Source organism: Eriocheir sinensis, unplaced genomic scaffold (assembly GCF_024679095.1).
Source record: "Eriocheir sinensis breed Jianghai 21 unplaced genomic scaffold, ASM2467909v1 Scaffold763, whole genome shotgun sequence".
In the NCBI taxonomy this organism is placed as follows: domain Eukaryota; kingdom Metazoa; phylum Arthropoda; class Malacostraca; order Decapoda; family Varunidae; genus Eriocheir; species Eriocheir sinensis.
In genome coordinates this window covers 33,674-53,276 of record NW_026112124.1, presented here as the reverse complement: position 1 = coordinate 53,276, position 19,603 = coordinate 33,674, and the positions used below count along the sequence as shown (strand labels likewise).

The 19,603-nt window shown below is 46.3% G+C and overlaps 1 protein-coding gene across 3 annotated transcripts; it reads right to left on the bottom strand.

The window, feature by feature from the left end:
* Positions 1–799: 799 nt before the first annotated feature.
* On the bottom strand, positions 800–9,717 carry LOC126994266 (uncharacterized). 3 transcript variants are annotated; one of them, XM_050853548.1, is made up of 2 exons: positions 8,562–9,717; positions 800–1,726 (listed from the first exon to the last, which is right to left on the bottom strand). In XM_050853548.1, exons 1-2 carry the CDS (start codon positions 9,530–9,532, stop codon positions 1,108–1,110), a joined length of 1,590 nt encoding a protein of 529 aa, XP_050709505.1. In that variant the 5' UTR covers positions 9,533–9,717; the 3' UTR covers positions 800–1,107. The 3 variants fall into 3 exon arrangements, with proteins under 3 accessions (XP_050709505.1, XP_050709503.1, XP_050709504.1); XM_050853546.1 differs by having other exon boundaries at positions 801–1,479; positions 7,988–9,717; XM_050853547.1 differs by lacking the exon at positions 800–1,726 and adding an exon at positions 7,353–8,264.
* Positions 9,718–19,603: the final 9,886 nt, after the last annotated feature.

The following is a 19,603-nucleotide window of genomic DNA, read 5'->3' as shown; positions in this document are numbered from 1 at the left end:
TGGCCGCGTCTTCCTTTTAGTGTCACAATGAAAACAGAAAGACACATAAGACAAAACAGACAGAGACGATAAAAGAGAGAGAAGACAAAGGGTGAGAAATATACGAATGAGGCTGAAAAACAAAATATAAAGACGGATAAGTAAAAACATGGATGGGGAGGAGGAGTAAGAGGGAGAGATGAAAGAAAAGAATATGGGAGTTAAAGTTTAGTGGGATAATGAGGAACTGAAAGAGGGGTTGGAAAAAAGAAAAGATGTAGACCAAATTAAGAATGAATGGGAAAACTAACAGAAGAAAAAACAAGATTAAAAGGAACATTTGGAGTAGGACAATGAGGAGGAAGAAGAGCGTGAGGACTGGAAGGAGGTAGAAGAGGAAGAGGAAGAGGAAGTGACTGAAAGCGGAGGAAAAAGAGGGGATTGAAAAGATAGACATGCGAAAGAAAAAGTGTACAGGCAACAGTAAGATGTAGTAGATGTGGCGTGAGGTGTAACATGAGGTGGAATTGCACATGCTAGTGAATGTGCGACTCTGTCTCATCAGTCAACTGTACTCGTGCAGAAGCTATAATCATTCCGCAGAGAACGAGAGACAAAATAAAACTCAGCTCATCACACTGAGCTGAAGCATACAGGCAAGAGCATTCTAATACCTTTCATTTAAATATAGTTTTAAAACAGGTGGTCGTTCAGACAACTCCTTACATAACGTTTCTTGTTCTGAGGTGCAACACGACCCCGCTATCCCTACCTAAGGTTTTTTGTAAGACAATATTTTCTATTTTTTCATTTGAAATATAAGATAAGAAATGTAAGCACACACATGCGTCCAAACACTCCCCACAGATGCGACACTCTTGAACAATTTGTTCCGTAGAAGTGGCATCGTTCCATGGGATGCGTTCCTCTGCATGGTGATTTTAGTCAGCTGGCGAGCCGTTCCTCTCAGTGTGTTTGTGGTGCTTCTTGGCACTCTTCAGTCTCTGTTATCACCAGTCAGCGACAGTTACTGTTCAGCGGGTGTTGAGAAATGCACCCGGAATGTACGTCACCTGTACGTCGCTGAACATTTGAGTTTGATCACGACGCTGTGTACTCGCCCGGTGCTCACAGAAACTCGCCACCACTCGGCTTTGCGCCTCTCTTGGCACGACTTCTGCTGCGGGAGTTGGTGGCCCGATGTGTCTGTCCCTCGTAGAAATGCCTTGTTTCGTATCTTGGCGGGACGTGGCTGCTGGCGTTGTGCTGGCGGTGCTGTGAGTGGCGGCTGTTGGTGTAGTTGTGTGCAGCATACCAGCCACTGTTTTGCTGGAAGTAGTCGTTGCTCTGCTGTGCCGGCCTCGCGAGGTGCCGAGGTGCGCCACGCAGCGAGTTAGAGGCGGATCTAACGGGCTGCTGGTGAGGCCTCGAGGTAAAGTTGGGAGGCTGAGTGACTTGGAGCGGCGCGGCATATCTGAAGGTGTCGTGGCCACGGTACACCTCAAGGTTGAAGCGCACATGTCCTGGACAGGTGGACCGTGGCATCTTTTCTTTCTTCAGGATACCTTTAGGAGACTTCCCTTCAGTAGTGGTATTCATTTGTGCACAGCGAGCTGCTCCAACTGTTTGCTGGTGTCGTGTGTTGTGTTTCTTTACCGCGTCCTTTGCTGGCCCTTTCTGCGGCTTCACTGTTCTCTCCTTTCGCCTTTCCAGCTCAGGACGGATGCTGGAGAGAGGGAAGCCATACCTGAAGTAGTCGTAGCCACAGTACAGTTCACGATCCTTGACGAAAGTGTTCAGGTTCTGGAAGTTAAAGCGCACACATTTATGAGCGGTGCTGGCCGTCTTTCCTTTCTTGAGGATCCCTGTGAGATGTTTTGGCTCATTGATTTTGTTGTCTGCATCTGTTGCTTCCTCTGTTACTATTTTCTGAGCCTCTGGAAGTTTGTTTACTGCTTCCTTTGGTGGCTCTTCTTGTGGCTCCACTGCTCTCTCCTTTAGGCTTTCCAGCTCAGGACGAATGCTGGAGAGAGGGAAGCCATACTGGAAGTAGTCGTAGGCACAGTACAGCTCACGAATTTTGACGAAAGTGTTCAGGTTTTGGAAGTTGAACCTGATCATTTTCTTGACCGGTGTTTGAGATGCGTCCCGCTGTTTGAAGCTGCTGATAAGGGGCATCTTTTCCGGTGGGCCGGTAACGGCCTTGCTCCTGCTGGAAGGAGCGTCCCCAGCCGTGCCTTGGTGCCCGGAGGGGAGCTCATCGTATACCTCCTTTATTTTCTCTCTCTTGACCATGTGCAGAGTAATTACGAGAGTTTGAACCCTCTTGCCATGGCTCTCCAATTGCGTGCAGTCTTTTTGTGCGACTGTTGTATCATCCACTGGCTTGTGGACCTTCTCTCTCTTCACCAAGTGGATTGTGATGATGAGAGTCTGGCGCCTCCTGCCAGTGGCCTCCTTTTCGCCCTTCCCCACCACCCCATCAGCATCCAGCAAGGTGTCGGAGGGGATCTCCTCCTCCACCACTGCGAGAGGCTGAGCAGCCTTCTTCAGGCAGACCAGGGCCTGTTGCCCTGCATCGGCCTGGGCACCCGCGTTTTCGGTTTCCTCGACGATGTCGTCAGGTTCCTCGGAGGGGCTGCGGCGCTTCCGCCTGGCGAAGAGCCAGCCGAAGCACCCGCAGCACCAAGACTTCTTCACTTGTTTTTGCTGAGTCATTTTAATGTAAATGAACAATCTTTAGCAGGAACGTGCAGGTCATCAACGTTGTCCTCTTCTGGGATGGCTTCTCCTCGTCGTGTTCCGCCTTGGCTACACCGACCACTGGCGGGGACGCTCAAAGAAAAGGCTGAGAGTGTAACGCTGGGGCGATGGGACGTAATGCAGGTGACGAAATGTTGCTGGGAGTAGTGCGCCCATCCCACACCCACGCCCTCATGCTCCTCCTGCCACCCACACCAACCCACACAACCCACTCCCTCATCCCTGGCCGAATGATTGCAACAAGTATTACGCCCATGCCAACCCCGCACCCACGCCCTCATGCCACCAACACCAACCCACACAACCCACTCCATCATCCCTGGCCGAATGATTGCTACCAGTATTACTCCCATGCCAATCCCGCACCCACGCCCTCATGCCACCCACGCCAACCCACACAACCCACTCCCTCATCCCTGGCCGAATGATTGCTACCAGTATTACGCCCATGCCAATTCCGCCCCCACGCCCTCATGCCACCCACACCAACCCACACAACCCACTCCCTCATCCCTGGCCGAATGATTGCAACAAGTATTACGCCCATGCCAACCCCGCCCCCACGCCCTCATGCTCCTCATGCCACCCACACCAACCCACACAACCCACTCCCTCATCCCTGGCCGAATGATTGCAACAAGTATTACGCCCATGCCAACCACGCCCCCACGCCCTCATGCTCCTCATGCCACCCACACCAACCCACACAACCCACTCCCTCATCCCTGGCCGAATGATTGCAACAAGTATTACGCCCATGCCAATCCCGCCCCCACGCCCTCATGCCACCCACAACAACCCACACAACCCACTCCCTCATCCCTGGCCGAATGATTGCTACCAGTATTACGCCCAAGCCAACCCCGCACTAACGCCCTCATGCTCCTAGCTCCTTCTACTCACACCAACCCTCATAATTCATCCCCTCACCTTCACTTAAACCTGCCGGCGCCGCAACACACATCTCGTCACATCGAGAAGCCGCCGTGAGCTGGGACTGGCCGCATCGTGCCCACCTTACCCAATGAACCACTCGGCCGAAAATTCTTGCCACAAGCCCAGCAAGAACTTCGTATTATTAATCTTACAAGAATAATAACATGTCACACAAATATATTTCCCTTATATTGATTATTGGCAATGAAGGGAGGCGTACAAAATATTTACAGTTACAAATATTTAGCTGCTGCAACAATACGATTTCTCGGGTAGTTTTTTTCTTCTGAATTTTCACAGATGACGCGTTCAGCGGCGTGAGGCTTTGTTAACTACTGGATCGTCCCGCCTTGCCCTCCAGGAGCCTTGGTGATGGATTTGTCTCTTGTTAGCATTGAACTTCACACACACACACACACACACACACACACACACACACACACACACACACACACACACACACACACACACACACTTAACACCACCTCTTACTGCCACCTGCTCTCTCTCTCTCTCTCTCTCTCTCTCTCTCTCTCTCTCTCTCTCTCTCTCTCTCTCTCTCTCTCTCTCTTCTTTTTTTGTCTAGTCTTCTTTTATTCCGCTCACCCATCTTCTAATTTACTACTGCTTATGATCATTCTCTCCCAGTTTTAATTCTACGTTTTCATCTTTTTTTTTTCCTTTTTCATCTTCCACTCTTTTCTATTCAATGGTTTTTTTTCAATTTTTACCCTTTTTTCCTCTTTCCTTTTTTTTCATTTTCATTTATTTTGTTTTTTCTGACTGTCTTTGCAATACATTCTGTTAAAATTAAACTGTTTCCCATTGATTTTCCTTTTTTGATTCTCCTTTTTCCTTCTTCCTTTTCCTCTTCCTATTCCTTCCAGTTCTTACGCTCTTCTTCTTCTTCTTTATCCTATTCCTAATTTTGCTTTTAATCATGTTCTTTTTATCTTCCTTTTCATTTCTTTTTTTATTTTCCTTTAACACTTTTTCTCTCCCACGTCAACCTTCTCAATCTCAGTTCAATCACTTCCTCTTCCTCTTCTACTTCCTTCTACTCCTGACTCGCCTCTTCTTCTTCCTCATTATCCTACGCAAACTTTGCTTTTTATCTCATATCTTTTTTCCTTCCATCTCAATCTCCTCTTTCTCCTCATCTTTCAATCACTTCCTCTTCCTCTTCCTCTTCTACTTCCTTGTACTTTCCTCTCGCACGTCTGCCTTCTCAGTCTCCTCTTTCTCCTCCTCTTTCAATCACTTCCTCTTCCTCGTCTACTTTCTTCCAGACCTCACGCTCTTCCTTCTCATTATCGTACTCCAAATTTTGCTTTGAATCTTTTTTTTTCATTCCTTTAATTTTTTTTATGTTGCCTTTACTCATTTTTTTCTCGCACGTTGATCTCCTCAATATCCTCTTTCTCCTCCTCTTTCAATCACTTCCTCTTCCTCTTCCTCTTCCTCTTCCTCTTCTACTTCCTTCCAGTCGTCACGCTCTTCTGCTACCTCATTATCTTACTTCAAATTTTGCTTCTAATTTTTTTTTTCCTGCCTTCCCTCTCATTCTTAATTTGGCTCACATCTTTTCTCCCGCGCGGCCATTCTCCAAGCCCTCTTTTACTTCCTCATTATCTCAATCTAAATTTTGTCATCCATTTTGTTTTCTTTCCTTTCATCTCTTCCTCTTCTCCTCCCCATCCGTGTTTTTACTTATCCTTCCTTTTATTTCGTTTTTTCAGCCTTATTCGTATACTTTTTTTATCCGTCTTCTTTTCTGTTTGTATCGTCTGTTTTGTCTTTTTTGTCTTTCCATTTTATTGTTCTTGCCTTTCATCTTCCTCCTTCCTGTCATTTCACTTTTGTATATTATTTTTTTTACTTCTGCTTCCTCGTTTTGCTTTCCTGCGTTTTTACATTCTCATAATATTAATCTTCCCAATTTCTACACATTTAAATACTCTCTTTTGTTTCTCTTCTTTCCCATTCGTGTTTATTTGTTCCTCCTTTTTATTGTTTTCTTCCAACTTTTTCTATTTCTTTTCATATCCTCTTACTTTTTCATATATTCTAAGTCTTATTTCGCCTCTTATCCCTTCTCCCTACTCTGCCTTGCTTTAATTCTTCCATCGCCTTCCTCGTGACTTCCTTTTTGTATCCTCTACGTTCTTTGAGTTATAATTCCTTGACATTTTTTCTTCCATTTCCTTCTTCCGTTTTCTTGTTCATCTTTTTGTTTCCTTTTTGCAAGTCTTGTTTTTACTTCATCTAATATTTTTTCCTTTCTTTTTTTTCTTCGTCCTTCTTCTTTTGCTTCTTTTCTTCCTGTTACTCCTTCAAAACTCTCACTTACTCATACTTATTATTTCCATATTACTCCTTCTCCTCCTTTTTCCTGCCCACAAACTTTTCCTTCGATTTTGCATTCCGCTTTCATCATTTTCCTCCTATTCTCTTCCTTTTCTTCTGCAGTGGTGATGCCGGGAAGAAGGGGGGAGGGGGGCGGATATGGTAGTCCTGGTGGTTGAAGTGCCTGCCATGATGGTGTTAATGGTCGTTATTCAAGTGGTGGGTGATTAGTAGTGGTGGTAGCGGCAGTGTTCCTGATAGTGTTATTAGTTGGAATGCTTATTTTGAGTTTAGGTCTACGGGTTTGTTATACCATGTTTCAGTTACTATTCTTCCATTGTGTGTGTGTGTGTGTGTGTGTGTGTGTGTGTGTGTGTGTGTGTGTGTGTGTAAAATTCACCGTGGCCTGATCGCGTCTTCCTTTGTGTCACATTTTGCACAGCTCTCCTCCGCCCTGCCCTTCTCGTGGCCTGACAGCCAATCACACAGCCGAGCCGCTGGTGGGATGCCAGGCTCCACTTCTCGTAAAATTCGTCAATTTTATCTGTGTTTTACATGCATAAAAAGGTCGAAGATACATAAGTGTGTACCATGTGGACGTATTTTTTTTTTTTCATTTGATTTTGTTCGACTTTGATTAAATCCAGTCAGTGAAGAATTAGAACGACCAGACTGGTGTGTTGACATCGTCACTTGATGAGAGAGAGAGAGAGAGAGAGAGAGAGAGAGAGAGAGTTTTGTGGGAGCTATTTTCAGGTAAATGGAAACAATTTTGTTAGCAAAATTTCAATATTTTGATTTATTGATGAAGGAGTTATTGGCAAGTCGGAGAACAGATTTGGCACGATTCTTGGCATAAATGTGAAGACCATTTTTAGCAAAAGTTCTAAGGCTCCGGCACCTTCTGTGAGCTGCCTCAATCGTTGATAGCACGCGAACAAGCGTGACTGAACCAGGGAGTTTTGCCATGATAAATGAATAACGCGGAATGTGTGGCTCCATCCCGATCTCACCTCCGTCACGCTCTGGGCACGCGTCTCAGACCTGGAAGCTATAATCATTCCGCAGAGAACGAGAGACAAAATAAAACTCAGGTCATCACACTGAGCTGAAGCATAATGGCAAGAGCATTCTAATACCTTTCATTTAAATATAGTTTTAAAACAGGTGGTCGTTGAGACAACTCCTTACATAACGTTTCTTGTTCTGAGGTGCAACACGACCCCACTATCCCTGCCTAAGGTTTTTTGTAAGACAATATTTTCTATTTTTTCATTTGAAATATAAGATAAGAAATGTAAGCACACATGCGTCCAAACACTCCCCACAGATGCGACACTCTTGAACAATTTGTTCCGTAGAAGTGGCACCGTTCCATGGGATGCGTTCCTCTGCATGGTGATTTTAGTCAGCTGGCGAGCCGTTCCTCTCAGTGTGATTGTGGTGCTTGTTGGCACTCCTCAGTCTCTGTTATCACCAGTCAGCGACAGTTACTGTTCAGCGGGTGTTGAGAAATGCACCCGGAATGTACGTCACCTGTACGTCGCTGAACATTTGAGTTTGATCACGACGCTGTGTACTCGCCCGGTGCTCACAGAAACTCGCCACCACTCGGCTTTGCGCCTCTCTTGGCACGACTTCTGCTGCGGGAGTTGGTGCCCCGATGTGTCTGTCCCTCGTAGAAATGCCTTGTTTCGTATCTTGGCGGGACGTGGCTGCTGGCGTTGTGCTGGCGGTGCTGTGAGTGGCGGCTGTTGGTGTAGTTGTGTGCAGCATACCAGCCACTGTTTTGCTGGAAGGAGTCGTTGCTCCGCTGTGTTGGCCTCGCGAGGTGCCGAGGTGCGCCACGCAGCGAGTTAGAGGCGGATCTAACGGGCTGCTGGTGAGGCCTCGAGGTAAAGTTGGGAGGCTGAGTGACTTGGAGCGGCGCGGCGTATCTGAAGGTGTCGTGGCCACGGTACACCTCACGTTCCTTGACGGGGGTGCGGAGGTTACCAAGGTTGAAGCGCACATGTCCTGGACAGGTGGACCGTGGCATCTTTTCTTTCTTCAGGATACCTTTAGGAGACTTCCCTTCAGTAGTGGTATTCATTTGTGCACAGCGAGGTGCTCCAACTGTTTGCTGGTGTCGTGTGTTGTGTTTCTTTACCGCGTCCTTTGCTGGCCCTTTCTGCGGCTTCACTGTTCTCTCCTTTCGCCTTTCCAGCTCAGGACGGATGCTGGAGAGAGGGAAGCCATACCTGAAGTAGTCGTAGCCACAGTACAGTTCACGATCCTTGACGAAAGTGTTCAGGTTCTGGAAGTTAAAGCGCACACATTTATGAGCGGTGCTGGCCGTCTTTCCTTTCTTGAGGATCCCTGTGAGATGTTGTGGCTCATTGATTTTGTTGTCTGCATCTGTTGCTTCCTCTGTTACTGTTTTCTGAGCCTCTGGAAGTTTGTTTACTGCTTCCTTTGGTGGCTCTTCCTGTGGCTCCACTGCTCTCTCCTTTAGGCTTTCCAGCTCAGGACGAATGCTGGAGAGAGGGAAGCCATACTGGAAGTAGTCGTAGGCACAGTACAGCTCACGATCCTTGACGAAAGTGTTCAGGTTCTGGAAGTTAAAGCGCACACATTTATGAGCGGTGCTGGCCGTCTTTCCTTTCTTGAGGATCCCTGTGAGGTGTTGTGGCTCATTGATTTTGTTGGCTGAATCTGTTGCTTCCTCTGTAACTGTTTTCTTAGCCTCTGGCAGTTTGTTTACTGCTTCCTTTGCTGGCTCTTCCTGTGGCTCCACTGCTCTCTCCCTTAAGCTTTTCAGCTCAGGACGAATGCTGGAGTGAGGGAAGCCATATTTTAAGTAGTCGTAGGCACAGTACAGCTCACGAATTTTGACGAAAGTGTTCAGGTTTTGGAAGTTGAACCTGATCATTTTCTTGACCGGTGTTTGAGATGCGTCCCGCTGTTTGAAGCTGCTGATAAGGGGCATCTTTTCCGGTGGGCCGGTAACGGCCTTGCTCCTGCTGGAAGGAGCGTCCCCAGCCGTGCCTTGGTGCCCGGAGGGGAGCTCATCGTATACCTCCTTTATTTTCTCTCTCTTGACCATGTGCAGAGTAATTACGAGAGTTTGAACCCTCTTGCCATGGCTCTCCAATTGCGTGCAGTCTTTTTGTGTGACTGTTGTATCATCCACTGGCTTGTGGACCTTCTCTCTCTTCACCAAGTGGATTGTGATGATGAGAGTCTGGCGCCTCCTGCCAGTGGCCTCCTTTTCGCCCTTCCCCACCACCCCATCAGCATCCAGCAAGGTGTCGGAGGGGATCTCCTCCTCCACCACTGCGAGAGGCTGAGCAGCCTTCTTCAGGCAGACCAGGGCCTGTTGCCCTGCATCGGCCTGGGCACCCGCGTTTTCGGTTTCCTCGACGATGTCGTCAGGTTCCTCGGAGGGGCTGCGGCGCTTCCGCCTGGCGAAGAGCCAGCCGAAGCACCCGCAGCACCAAGACTTCTTCACTTGTTTTTGCTGAGTCATTTTAATGTAAATGAACAATCTTTAGCAGGAACGTGCAGGTCATCAACGTTGTCCTCTTCTGGGATGGCTTCTCCTCGTCGTGTTCCGCCTTGGCTACACCGACCACTGGCGGGGACGCTCAAAGAAAAGGCTGAGAGTGTAACGCTGAGGCGATGGGACGTAATGCAGGTGACGAAATGTTGCTGGAAGTAGTGCGCCCATCCCACGCCCACGCCCTCATGCTCCTCCTGCCACCCACACCAACCCACACAACCCACTCCCTCATCCCTGGCCGAATGATTGCTTCAAGTATTACGCCCATGCCAACCCCGCACCCACGCCCTCATGCTCCTAGCTCCTTCTACTCACACCAAGCCTCATAATTCATCCCCTCACCTTCACTTAAACCTGCCGGCGCCGCAACACACATCTCATCACACCGAGAAGCCGCCGTGAGCTGGGACTGGCCGCATCGTGCCCACCTTACCCAATGAACCACTCGGCCGAAAATTCTTGCCACAAGCCCAGCAAGAACTTCGTATTATTAATCTTACAAGAATAATAACATGTCACACAAATATATTTCCCTTATATTGATTATTGGCAATGAAGGGAGGCGTACAAAATATTTACAGTTACAAATATTTAGCTGCTGCAACAATACGATTTCTCGGGTAGTTTTTTTCTTCTGAATTTTCACAGATGACGCGTTCAGCGGCGTGAGGCTTTGTTAACTACTGGATCGTCCCGCCTTGCCCTCCAGGAGCCTTGGTGATGGATTTGTCTCTTGTTAGCATTGAACTACAAATACACACACACACACACACACACACACACACACACACACACACACACACACACACACACACACACACACACACACACTTAACACCACCTCTTACTGCCACCTGCTGACTCTCTCTCTCTCTCTCTCTCTCTCTCTCTCTCTCTCTCTCTCTCTCTCTCTCTCTCTCTCTCTCTCTCTCTCTCTCTCTCTCTCTCTCTCTCTCTCTCTCTCTCTCTCTCTCTCTTTATGTCAAAAGCTATTTGCAACCCACTGACAAAACACCGGGAAACAGTAACGTTGAACATTTGTGCGTGCGAGTAAACATTGCAAAAGTCAATTTAAATAATATATCTGTCACCTACAGACCTCCCGGGCAATCACTCGATGACGACCTTGAAATGTACAGCTCTTAAGGCAGTCACTTAATAACAGCGACTCACTGATATTAGGAGACTTTAACCTCCCCCATATCGACTGGGCGACACTGTCAGGTACAGAAGGCGAGTCACATAGAATGATCGAATTTCTAGAAGAAAATTATCTAAGCCAAATGGTTTCTGAGCCAACTCGACAAAATAATATACACGACCTTGTTATAACGACCCAAGATAACCTTGTCAGTAGTGTCACGGTAGGAGAACACCTCGGTTCTTGCGATCATAAATTAGTGCGCGTCGACATTAAAGCTCAATCATCAGTGACTGAAAATAAAGTAAAGGTGCCCAATTTCAAAAGAGCTAACTTCGTAGAAATCCGACCAAAAATAAAAGAAATACAACTATCAGATGACGCCAACGTAGAGTAAGACTGGCTAAGAATTAAAAATAAATTACTAAATCACCAGAACACATTCGTCCACTTGTGCGAGAAGCGAATACACACTAATAAAACCCACCGTGGTTTAATAGCGAAATTAAACAATCAGTCAATGAGATAAAATTGTTTTACAGGTTAAAGAAAGAACAAAGCACGCCCGAGAACATTAGACTTTATAATGATGCCAGGCGACGAGTAAAAAGACTAGTAGGTCAGGCAAAGCGTAGATATGAAGAAAACATTGCAGCCAACTGTAAAATAACCCGAAATCTTTCTTCAGTTACATAAGCAACAGAAAGGCGATCAAAAGTGGTATTGGACCTTTAACAAACAGCGACGGTGCACTAGTGACTGACAGCCAACACATTGCAAACCTATTAAACAATTACTTTTTTTCGGTGTTTAATACTAACAGTCTTCCTCTCGCTACCACCAACACCAGTACTATTGTAAATCTCGAGCATGCATTGCCTAATTTTGAAATAACAACCGATGAAGTCCTTAAAGCTCTCCATTCACTTAAAACAAATAAAAGTCCTGGACCTGACAAAGTATATCCAACTCTGCTGAAAGAAACGAAGAGCGAAATACTCTCCTCCTCACAACCGTATTCAATATGTCCTTGCGACAAGGCATCGTCCCATCAGATTGGAAAAAGGCTAACGTGACACAGATTTTCAAGAAAGGAGACAAAAAGTACCAGGTAATTACAGGCCCATTAGTCTAACTTCGGTTGTAGGTAAGCTACTTGAGGGCATAATTAGAGACAAAATTGTGAGTTACCTTGAAAGCCACTCATTGATTGGGGACTCACAACATGGCTTCCGAAACAAAAGATCCTGCCTATCAAACCTATTAACCTTTTATAACGACCTCTTCACTGTTTATGACGTAACCAAATCACTGGACGTAGTCTATCTTGATTTCCAGAAAGCGTTTGATAAAGTCCCGCATCATAAATTACTTTACAAATTAAAGCAAATAGGTATTGACGGTCAAGTAAACCAATGGATCGCGAATTGGTTGAGCAACAGACAACAAAGAGTAGTGATTGACGGATTTAACTCAGAGTGGGCGCCTGTCACTAGTGGCGTCCCTCAGGGCTCGGTCCTTGGCCCAGTTCTCTCCATTATTTACATCAACGACGTGGATGTTGGACTCAATAACCGCATTAGTAAATTTGCAGACGACACAAAGATTGGTAACTCGGTTCTCACTGACGAAGACAGGCAAAGCCTCCAAGAGGATTTGCACAAAATTTCAGCTTGGTCGGATAGATGGGAGATGCCCTTTAACGTAGACAAGTGCCAGGTCCTTCAAGTTGGAACGAGGAATAAGAAGTTCGAATACGAAATGCGCGGCGTTAAACTCAAAAGCGTTCAATGCGTCAAAGACTTGGGGGTCAAAATCGCGTCAAACCTCAAATTCTCACAGCAATGCATCGATGCAGCAAATAAAGCGAACAGAATGTTGGGCTTCATTAAAAGAAACTTTGTATTCAAGAATAAAGATGTAATACTCCCGCTCTACAACAGTTTCGTCAGACCCCACTTGGAATATGCGGTACAGTTTTGGTCCCCCCACCATGCAAAGGATATTGCTAAATTAGAAGGTGTTCAGCGTCGGGCAACGAAAATGATCCCTTCCTTGCGCAACAAATCCTACGAAGAAAGGCTTTCTACCCTTAACATGTTCTCTCTTGAGAAACGTCGCCTCCGAGGAAAACTGATCGAATGTTTTAAAATACTTAATGGTTTCACGAATGTAGACAGATCAACATTGTTTATGATCGATAACACTTTGCGCACGAGGAACAATGGCGTAAAACTCAGATGTAGACAAGTAAATTCAGACTGCACAAAATTTTTCTTCACCAACGTTGTAGTGCGAGAATGGAATAAGCTTCCACCGTCAGAGGTCCAGTGTAACACGATTGACTCCTTCAAAAATAAGCTCGACCGTCACTTCCTTCAACTTAATATCAACTGGAGTAGAAATGCAACGTTTTGGAGTCATCTGATTAATGTAAAATCACTTAGGTTTAAGGACAGACCACCAAGTCTGGACCATGGGGTCTGTGTGGTCTGATTTTCTATGTAAATTTATGTAAATCTTCAACTCTGCCCTGTCCAGCCTGGTGCTCTCCAAAACCCTTTCCTTCGTTAACTTAATTGCCTCGTATCTCTCGAATTTTTGTTTTCTCCTACGACCACTCTAGTTGTATCCTGCCAAGGCTTATCCATATACAGTTATTCTTATCAAACTATCTCAACCCACAAACGTGTCCACTGAATTGTTGCATACTAATCTTCCGACGTCTCAGATCCACTTTCACAATCCCCAGACAATAAGGTAGACCATGTATCCTTTTTTTTTCAACAACAAAGGAGATGGCTCAAGGGCAACAAAAAGAGTGTAGCAAAGAAGCCCGCTACTCACCGCTCCCACAACAGACAAAGGTATAGAGTGGCCAAAAGAGAGGTCAGTTTCGGGTGGAGAGGTGTCTTGATAAACTCTTCTTGAAAGAGGTTCATAGGCAGGGGGATATGCAGATGAAGAAAGACTGTTCCAGACTTTACCAGTGTAAGGGATGAAAGAGTGAAGATTCTGGTTAACTCTTGCGTGCAGAAGGAATTTGGACAGTATAGGGATGAGCTAGAGTAGAAAGTCGAGTGAAGCGGGGCCGCGGGAGGGGGGGAGGAATGAAGTTAGCAAGTTCAGAAGAGCAGTCAGCATGAAAATATTGATAGAAGATAGAAATAGAGGCAACATGGCGGCGGAATTTAAGAGGTAGAAGACTATCGGTAAGAGGAAGGGAGATGATGAGACGAAGAGCCGTTAACTCAACTCTGTCCAAGAGAGCTGTGTGAGTGGAGCCCCCATACACTTGAGATGCATACTCCATGCGAGGGCGGACAGGCCCCTGTATATGGACAGTAAGAATTAAGGACAGACCGAGGATTTTTGGTGTAGGAGAAGGTGACAGCTGAGTGTTGTCGAAGAATAGGGGATAGGTGTTTGGAAGATTGTGTCGAGTTGATAGGTGAAGAAATTTTGAGGCGTTGAAGAACACCAGGTTCTTCTTGCCCCAATCATAAATGATAGTAAGGTCTGAGGTTAAGGGTTCAGCAGCCTCCAACCTGGAATCATATAGTTCCTGTTGGGTTGGTCTTCTATCAAAAGAAATTGAGTAATGCAGAGTAGAGTCATCGGCGTAAGAATGGATAGGATAGTTCGTTTAGGAAAGGTCATCAATGAACAACAGAAGGAGAGTGGGAGATAGGACAGAGACTTGAGGGACACCACTGTTGACAGGTTTAGGGGAAGACCAGTGACCGCCTACTACAGCAATGATAGATCACTCAGAGAAAAAAAATTGAGATAGAAACCGTAGGAGGGTAGTTTGGGAAGCAAAGATTTGTGCTTTTAATATAATAAACAAATATATATGCGAGGGAGACGTCTGGTGTGTAGCTCAAGGTCAATGGATGTCTCTTAGTCTTGTTATGCGATGTTGCCTATCCCCATTAATTAGTTTTCTAAATTAAAAGGAAATGACAAACACGATAATTATACATATTGCGATCTATGGGTGAATGGAGAAGAAAGAGGAAGAGAAAGCCAAGGAAGAGGAAGGGAGTTAAGACATAAGAGGTGGCGGCAGTCAGGAAGGTCAAAAATTAAACAGAACGAGTTGAAAAAAAAAATATGTTAGTTGAACAAACGACCAGTTGAATAATTATGCCGATGGGAAGAAAAAGAACGAAACCGGAAAAAAGGAAAATAAATATATATAAAAGAGAAGGAAGAAATTAAATTGTGGAACGCGAAGAGGAAAAAACGGAAAACTGACAGATAAAAGCTCAGTATGGAGGGAAGCTGAGTGAGAGAGAGGAGAGAGAGGAGAGAGAGAGGAAGAAAGCAGAGAACAAGCACGGTGATGGAGAGAGGCGGAGAGCGAGAAAAAAGAGGTGAAAGCGAACAGCGAGAGGAAGAGAAAGGAGAAGCTAAACCCAAGCAGTGACAGGAAGAAAGAAGACAGGGCAACTATTGAAGAGAGAAGAGTAGACACGTTAGGGAAGAAAAGTACAGCTTTGAGCAGAAGGAAGACGAAAGAGGAAGGGCGCCGTGGCATTAAGACGGAGAAAAAGAAAAGACATGCGATTGCGGTTGAAGCTTGATGGAAATTCGATTTTAATGCATAGTTACAAGGTTACGGAAAAGTCACGGTGCCTGCAGGAGGTAAGGGCGGAGGGGGATCTTGTGGGGGAGGGAGCGAAGGATAAGAGAGGGGTAGCTTGTGGAGGGAGGGGAGAGTTAAGGGTGGGGAGCTTGTGAAGGGGGCGTGAGAGAAGGGCATCACCATGAATTCATATAGCATACAAAACGAACTATAATGGAAAAGACCAGATAGATCGAGCTACTTAAAGAAAATGGGAGACAAAAAGCATTCATATGGAAGGGCAGACTTGTGGTATATCGAGCATTACTTCAACAGGCAAGGCATAATACGGGGGCCAAGATATGCAAACAAACAAACGCGACGCAGTGAGAAATCGGGCTCAAACACGATACAAACACATGGAATAGGTCGATGTTGATCCATGTATTCTTCGTCTTCTTCCTTTCCCTTCTCTTCCTCTTTTTTTCCTCTTGATCTTCCTATTCTCTTCTTCCTCTTAAATTTCCTCTTTCTCGTCTTTCTTCTTCGTCCTCTTTCTCTTCATTTTCCTGCTCTTCTTCCTCTTATTCTTCCTTTTCTCTTCTTCTTAAACTCATTCATTCATTTCTTCTTTCTTCCTCGTCTTTCTCTTCCTCTTCCCTCTCCTCCCGCCACTCACTCCTCTCACTCTTCCTTTTCTCTTCTTCTTAAATTCCTTCCTTCCATTCTTCTTTCTTCCTCTCCTCCCTCTACTCCTCCTCACTCTTCCTTTTCTCTTCTTCTTAAATTCCTTAATTCCATTCTTCTTTCTTCCTCGTCTTTCTCTTCCTCTCTCTTCCCTCAACTCACTCCTCTACATATTCACCTGCACTGGGCGGGGAGAAAGCCTAAGCATGCACGAGAACTATTTTGCATATTAACGAGTCATTAACACTCGCACGCAAACCCCTGAACACACCAAGCCGTGCCTTCTACTCGGGGGAACTTATGGAATGTGCGGGTAAGACGTTTTGGGTGTTTCAAGCTCATCAACGTCCTCGCGAGTGGCAGTAAATACTTTTAAGTGGTGCTGGGAAGTATATTTCGGTACGTCATTTTTCAGCTATCCATTAACAAGCGCACGCGAGCTCGTACGTATTCCGCCTGGGTGTGAGGTGAAGCATACTATATTCGTTCCCCTAAAATATCCCCCACTTTACCAGCGCTATATATTGAGAATGAGCGAAAACTAGGAAGGAGAGACACTGCTTACATAAGTGACGTAAGCATCAGACGTTATCCTATTACTTCGTGGTTTAGGGCAAGGATCTCTATCTGGGGTAACTGTTTCTCTGCTTTAATTCTCGCCCACTTTACCAGCGCTATATATTGAGAATGAGCGAAAACTAGGAAGGAGAGACACTGCTTACATAAGTGACGTGAGTACCAGAGTTATCGTATTACTTCGTGGTTTAGGGCAAGGTTCTCTATCTTGGGTAACTGTTTCTCTGCTTTAATTCTTGCCCACTTTACCAGCGCTATATATTGAGAATGAGCGAAAACTAGGAGGGGGAGATACTGCTTACATAAGTGACGTAAGCATCAGCCGGTTATCCTATTACTTCGTGGTTTGGGGCAAGGTTCTCTGTCTGGGGTAACTGTTTTCCTGCTTTAATCACTCTGTCTCCCTCGCTGTGTTGTATCGACTTGAAAATGCTGTGAAGAGTTTTTAGTGCATCTGTTTACGCGAAAATCAATACTTTTTACTGCCCATCAGCCCGAGCTAGTTTGCTTGTGTGTGAGTTATCTTTCTTGAGTAGCTGTTTCTCTACTTGGATTCTCTCTCTTGGCTAACTGTATTTGTGCTTAAGTCGCCTCGCACATCAGGGGAACAAACGACATGTAGAGTAAGGCAAACAAAGAAGGGGCGGCTGAGTCATCGTCGGAGTGATTAAATCTTCATATTTCATCCTCAAGACAGACAAACACAAGGGGGCTGGCAAACATTAGGTGAAGTACTCGTGCTTAGGGTTACTGTGCTGGTCAAGGGAGCAGTAATCAGAGGAGGGCTGGGGAAGGGGAGGGAGGGAGGGCTGCAGACAGGCATGCTGGGGAAAACTGGAGATGGAGGTGCGGGGGAGTTGATTGGGGGGTGTGGGAGGGAGCGCGAGGGAGAAGCATTAGATTGGACATGCGGGGAGGAGTCTGAGGTAAGTATGCAGGGGGTGCTGGAGGGTACTAAGCATAAAAAGAAGAGTGTCGGGGGGTAGGAATGCAGGGGAACGTTGGAAGGGGGGAAAACAGAGGAGAGTGGAGAGAGTGGGCCGGCAGGGAGAGTTAACTTGGGTATAGGGACGCGTGGAAGACTTGTGATAAATGCGTGGGGGCAAGTTGAGGGGTGGGTTAGTGGAGGAGAGCTGCGGGGGTGAGTTTGGGGAGAGTATATAAAGGGTATGAGGGGGGGAAGAGGGGCGAACTGGAGGTGAGTGAAAATCCTGGGGAAAATTAGGCAGTGAGCATGCGGGGAAGAGTTAGGGAGGTCGGAGGGGAGAGAACTGGGGGGTGGGTATCGGAGGGGGGGGTGATGGAGGGAGTTGGGTTGGTCTGTGGAGTGGTTCAGGCAGGTGTGTTGGATTGGGGGGGACATGAGCCAGGTGCGCGGAGGTGTTGCCAAGGTGGGGGTGGGGGGGTCTATGCTGCGCGGTTGGTCACTATCAACCTTCAACTTGTCAGCCATCGCCGCTGCCTCCTCCGCACGTCCACCATTTTCAAAGTATATACAGGCGCGTTAATCTGATTCGTTTTCACTAGACAGGACCTCTTATTAATTTTCCTGCTAATTTTCTACGAGAGCGCCGATCATTACGAATCTGTATCTTCGCAATTCCTTAATGATACAGGCTACCAGACCGCAATTTGTTCTCTGCTCGTACCCTGTAAAAGAACCTTGACTTGAGAATGTCTAACTAAAAACCTACGATGATAATTATACTGTACGCCTTTCTACATCAGCTCCCAACACGCTTCTATCACTTTCTGACTCCACCTGCTTTGTACCTTCTCCTCCTCCTCTTCCTCTTCCTCCTCCATCTCTTCATCTGCCAAAAAATAGTTGCATGCACTTCTGTGTCCTGCTCCCTCTTTCTGCCGCCTCGTCTTCCTCCTGCTCCTTCTCCTTCTCTTCACCGTACGCCTTTCTACATCAGCTCCCAACACGCTTCTATCACTTTCTGACTCCACCTGCTTTGTACCGTCTCCTCTTCCTGTTCCTCCTCCATCTCTTCATCTGCCAAATAATAGTTGCATGCACTTCTTCCTGCCGCCTCCTCTTCCTCCTGCTCCTTCTCCATCTCTTCACCCGCACAAGTTGCACGCCCCTCAGCCTTCTTCACTTCCCCGGGACTGCACGCCTTTCTACTTAGCTCCTACAGGCCTCTATATATCAATTTCCACCTTCTGCTCTTTCTCCATTCTCTTTATCTCACCCTCTGACAGATCCTTAGCCTTTCCATGCCTCCTCTTTCACCCGCCTCCTCTCTGCCTTTTGACACATTATCGGTCTTTATCACACCCTTTTCCCTCCCGTGTTTCACCTCCTGCCCCGCCTCCTCTTTCTCCTGTATTCCCTAACTGCATGTCCCTCCCGGCCTTCCCTACCGTCCTTCGCACCTGTTATCGACCCTCATCGCACCCTTCACCTCTCACTCTCTCCCCGTATCTTCCGAGGCTTCTCCTAATCTCAGCTAACAACCGGGCGCACCTGTGTCTCTCTAATTATCTCGTTCGCGTCTGCCGTACCGTCTCGCATCCCTTCCTCTTCTCCCTCAACCACCACCGTCACCTCCATCTCCACTTCCTCCTCTTCCTCTTCCTCTTACTCTCACTTTTTCTTTTTTTCTCTTCCTCACTTTCTTTTTCTTTCTCTTTCTCCTCTCTGTTTTTCTTTCATTCTCTTTGTTTTCTTTTTCTTTCTGTTTCTTTTCTTCCTCCTTCTCCTCCTCCTCCTTCTATCGTCTTATTTTTCCCATTATCATCATTCCCTTACGCTTCTAATACCCTTCTGCTTGTCTGCACCCCTCTTATCTTCTCCCCCTGTCTCTTTCCTCTTTTCTTATTAACCTTCACCTTTTCTTCCTCTACCAACACCTTTCTCCTTGTCAAAATCCCTCCATTTTTCTCCTCCTGTCTCTCTCATTTCTTCCTTTTGCACTTCACCTTTTTTTCCTCTACTAACGCCCTTCTCACTCCGTTCCTTGCTCCCGCCCCTTTGACCTGCAACCTCCTTTTCGAGCTCATAAAATCAAGAAAAGGTATGAAGTGGATGTGACTAAAAGGAACTGTGCACGAG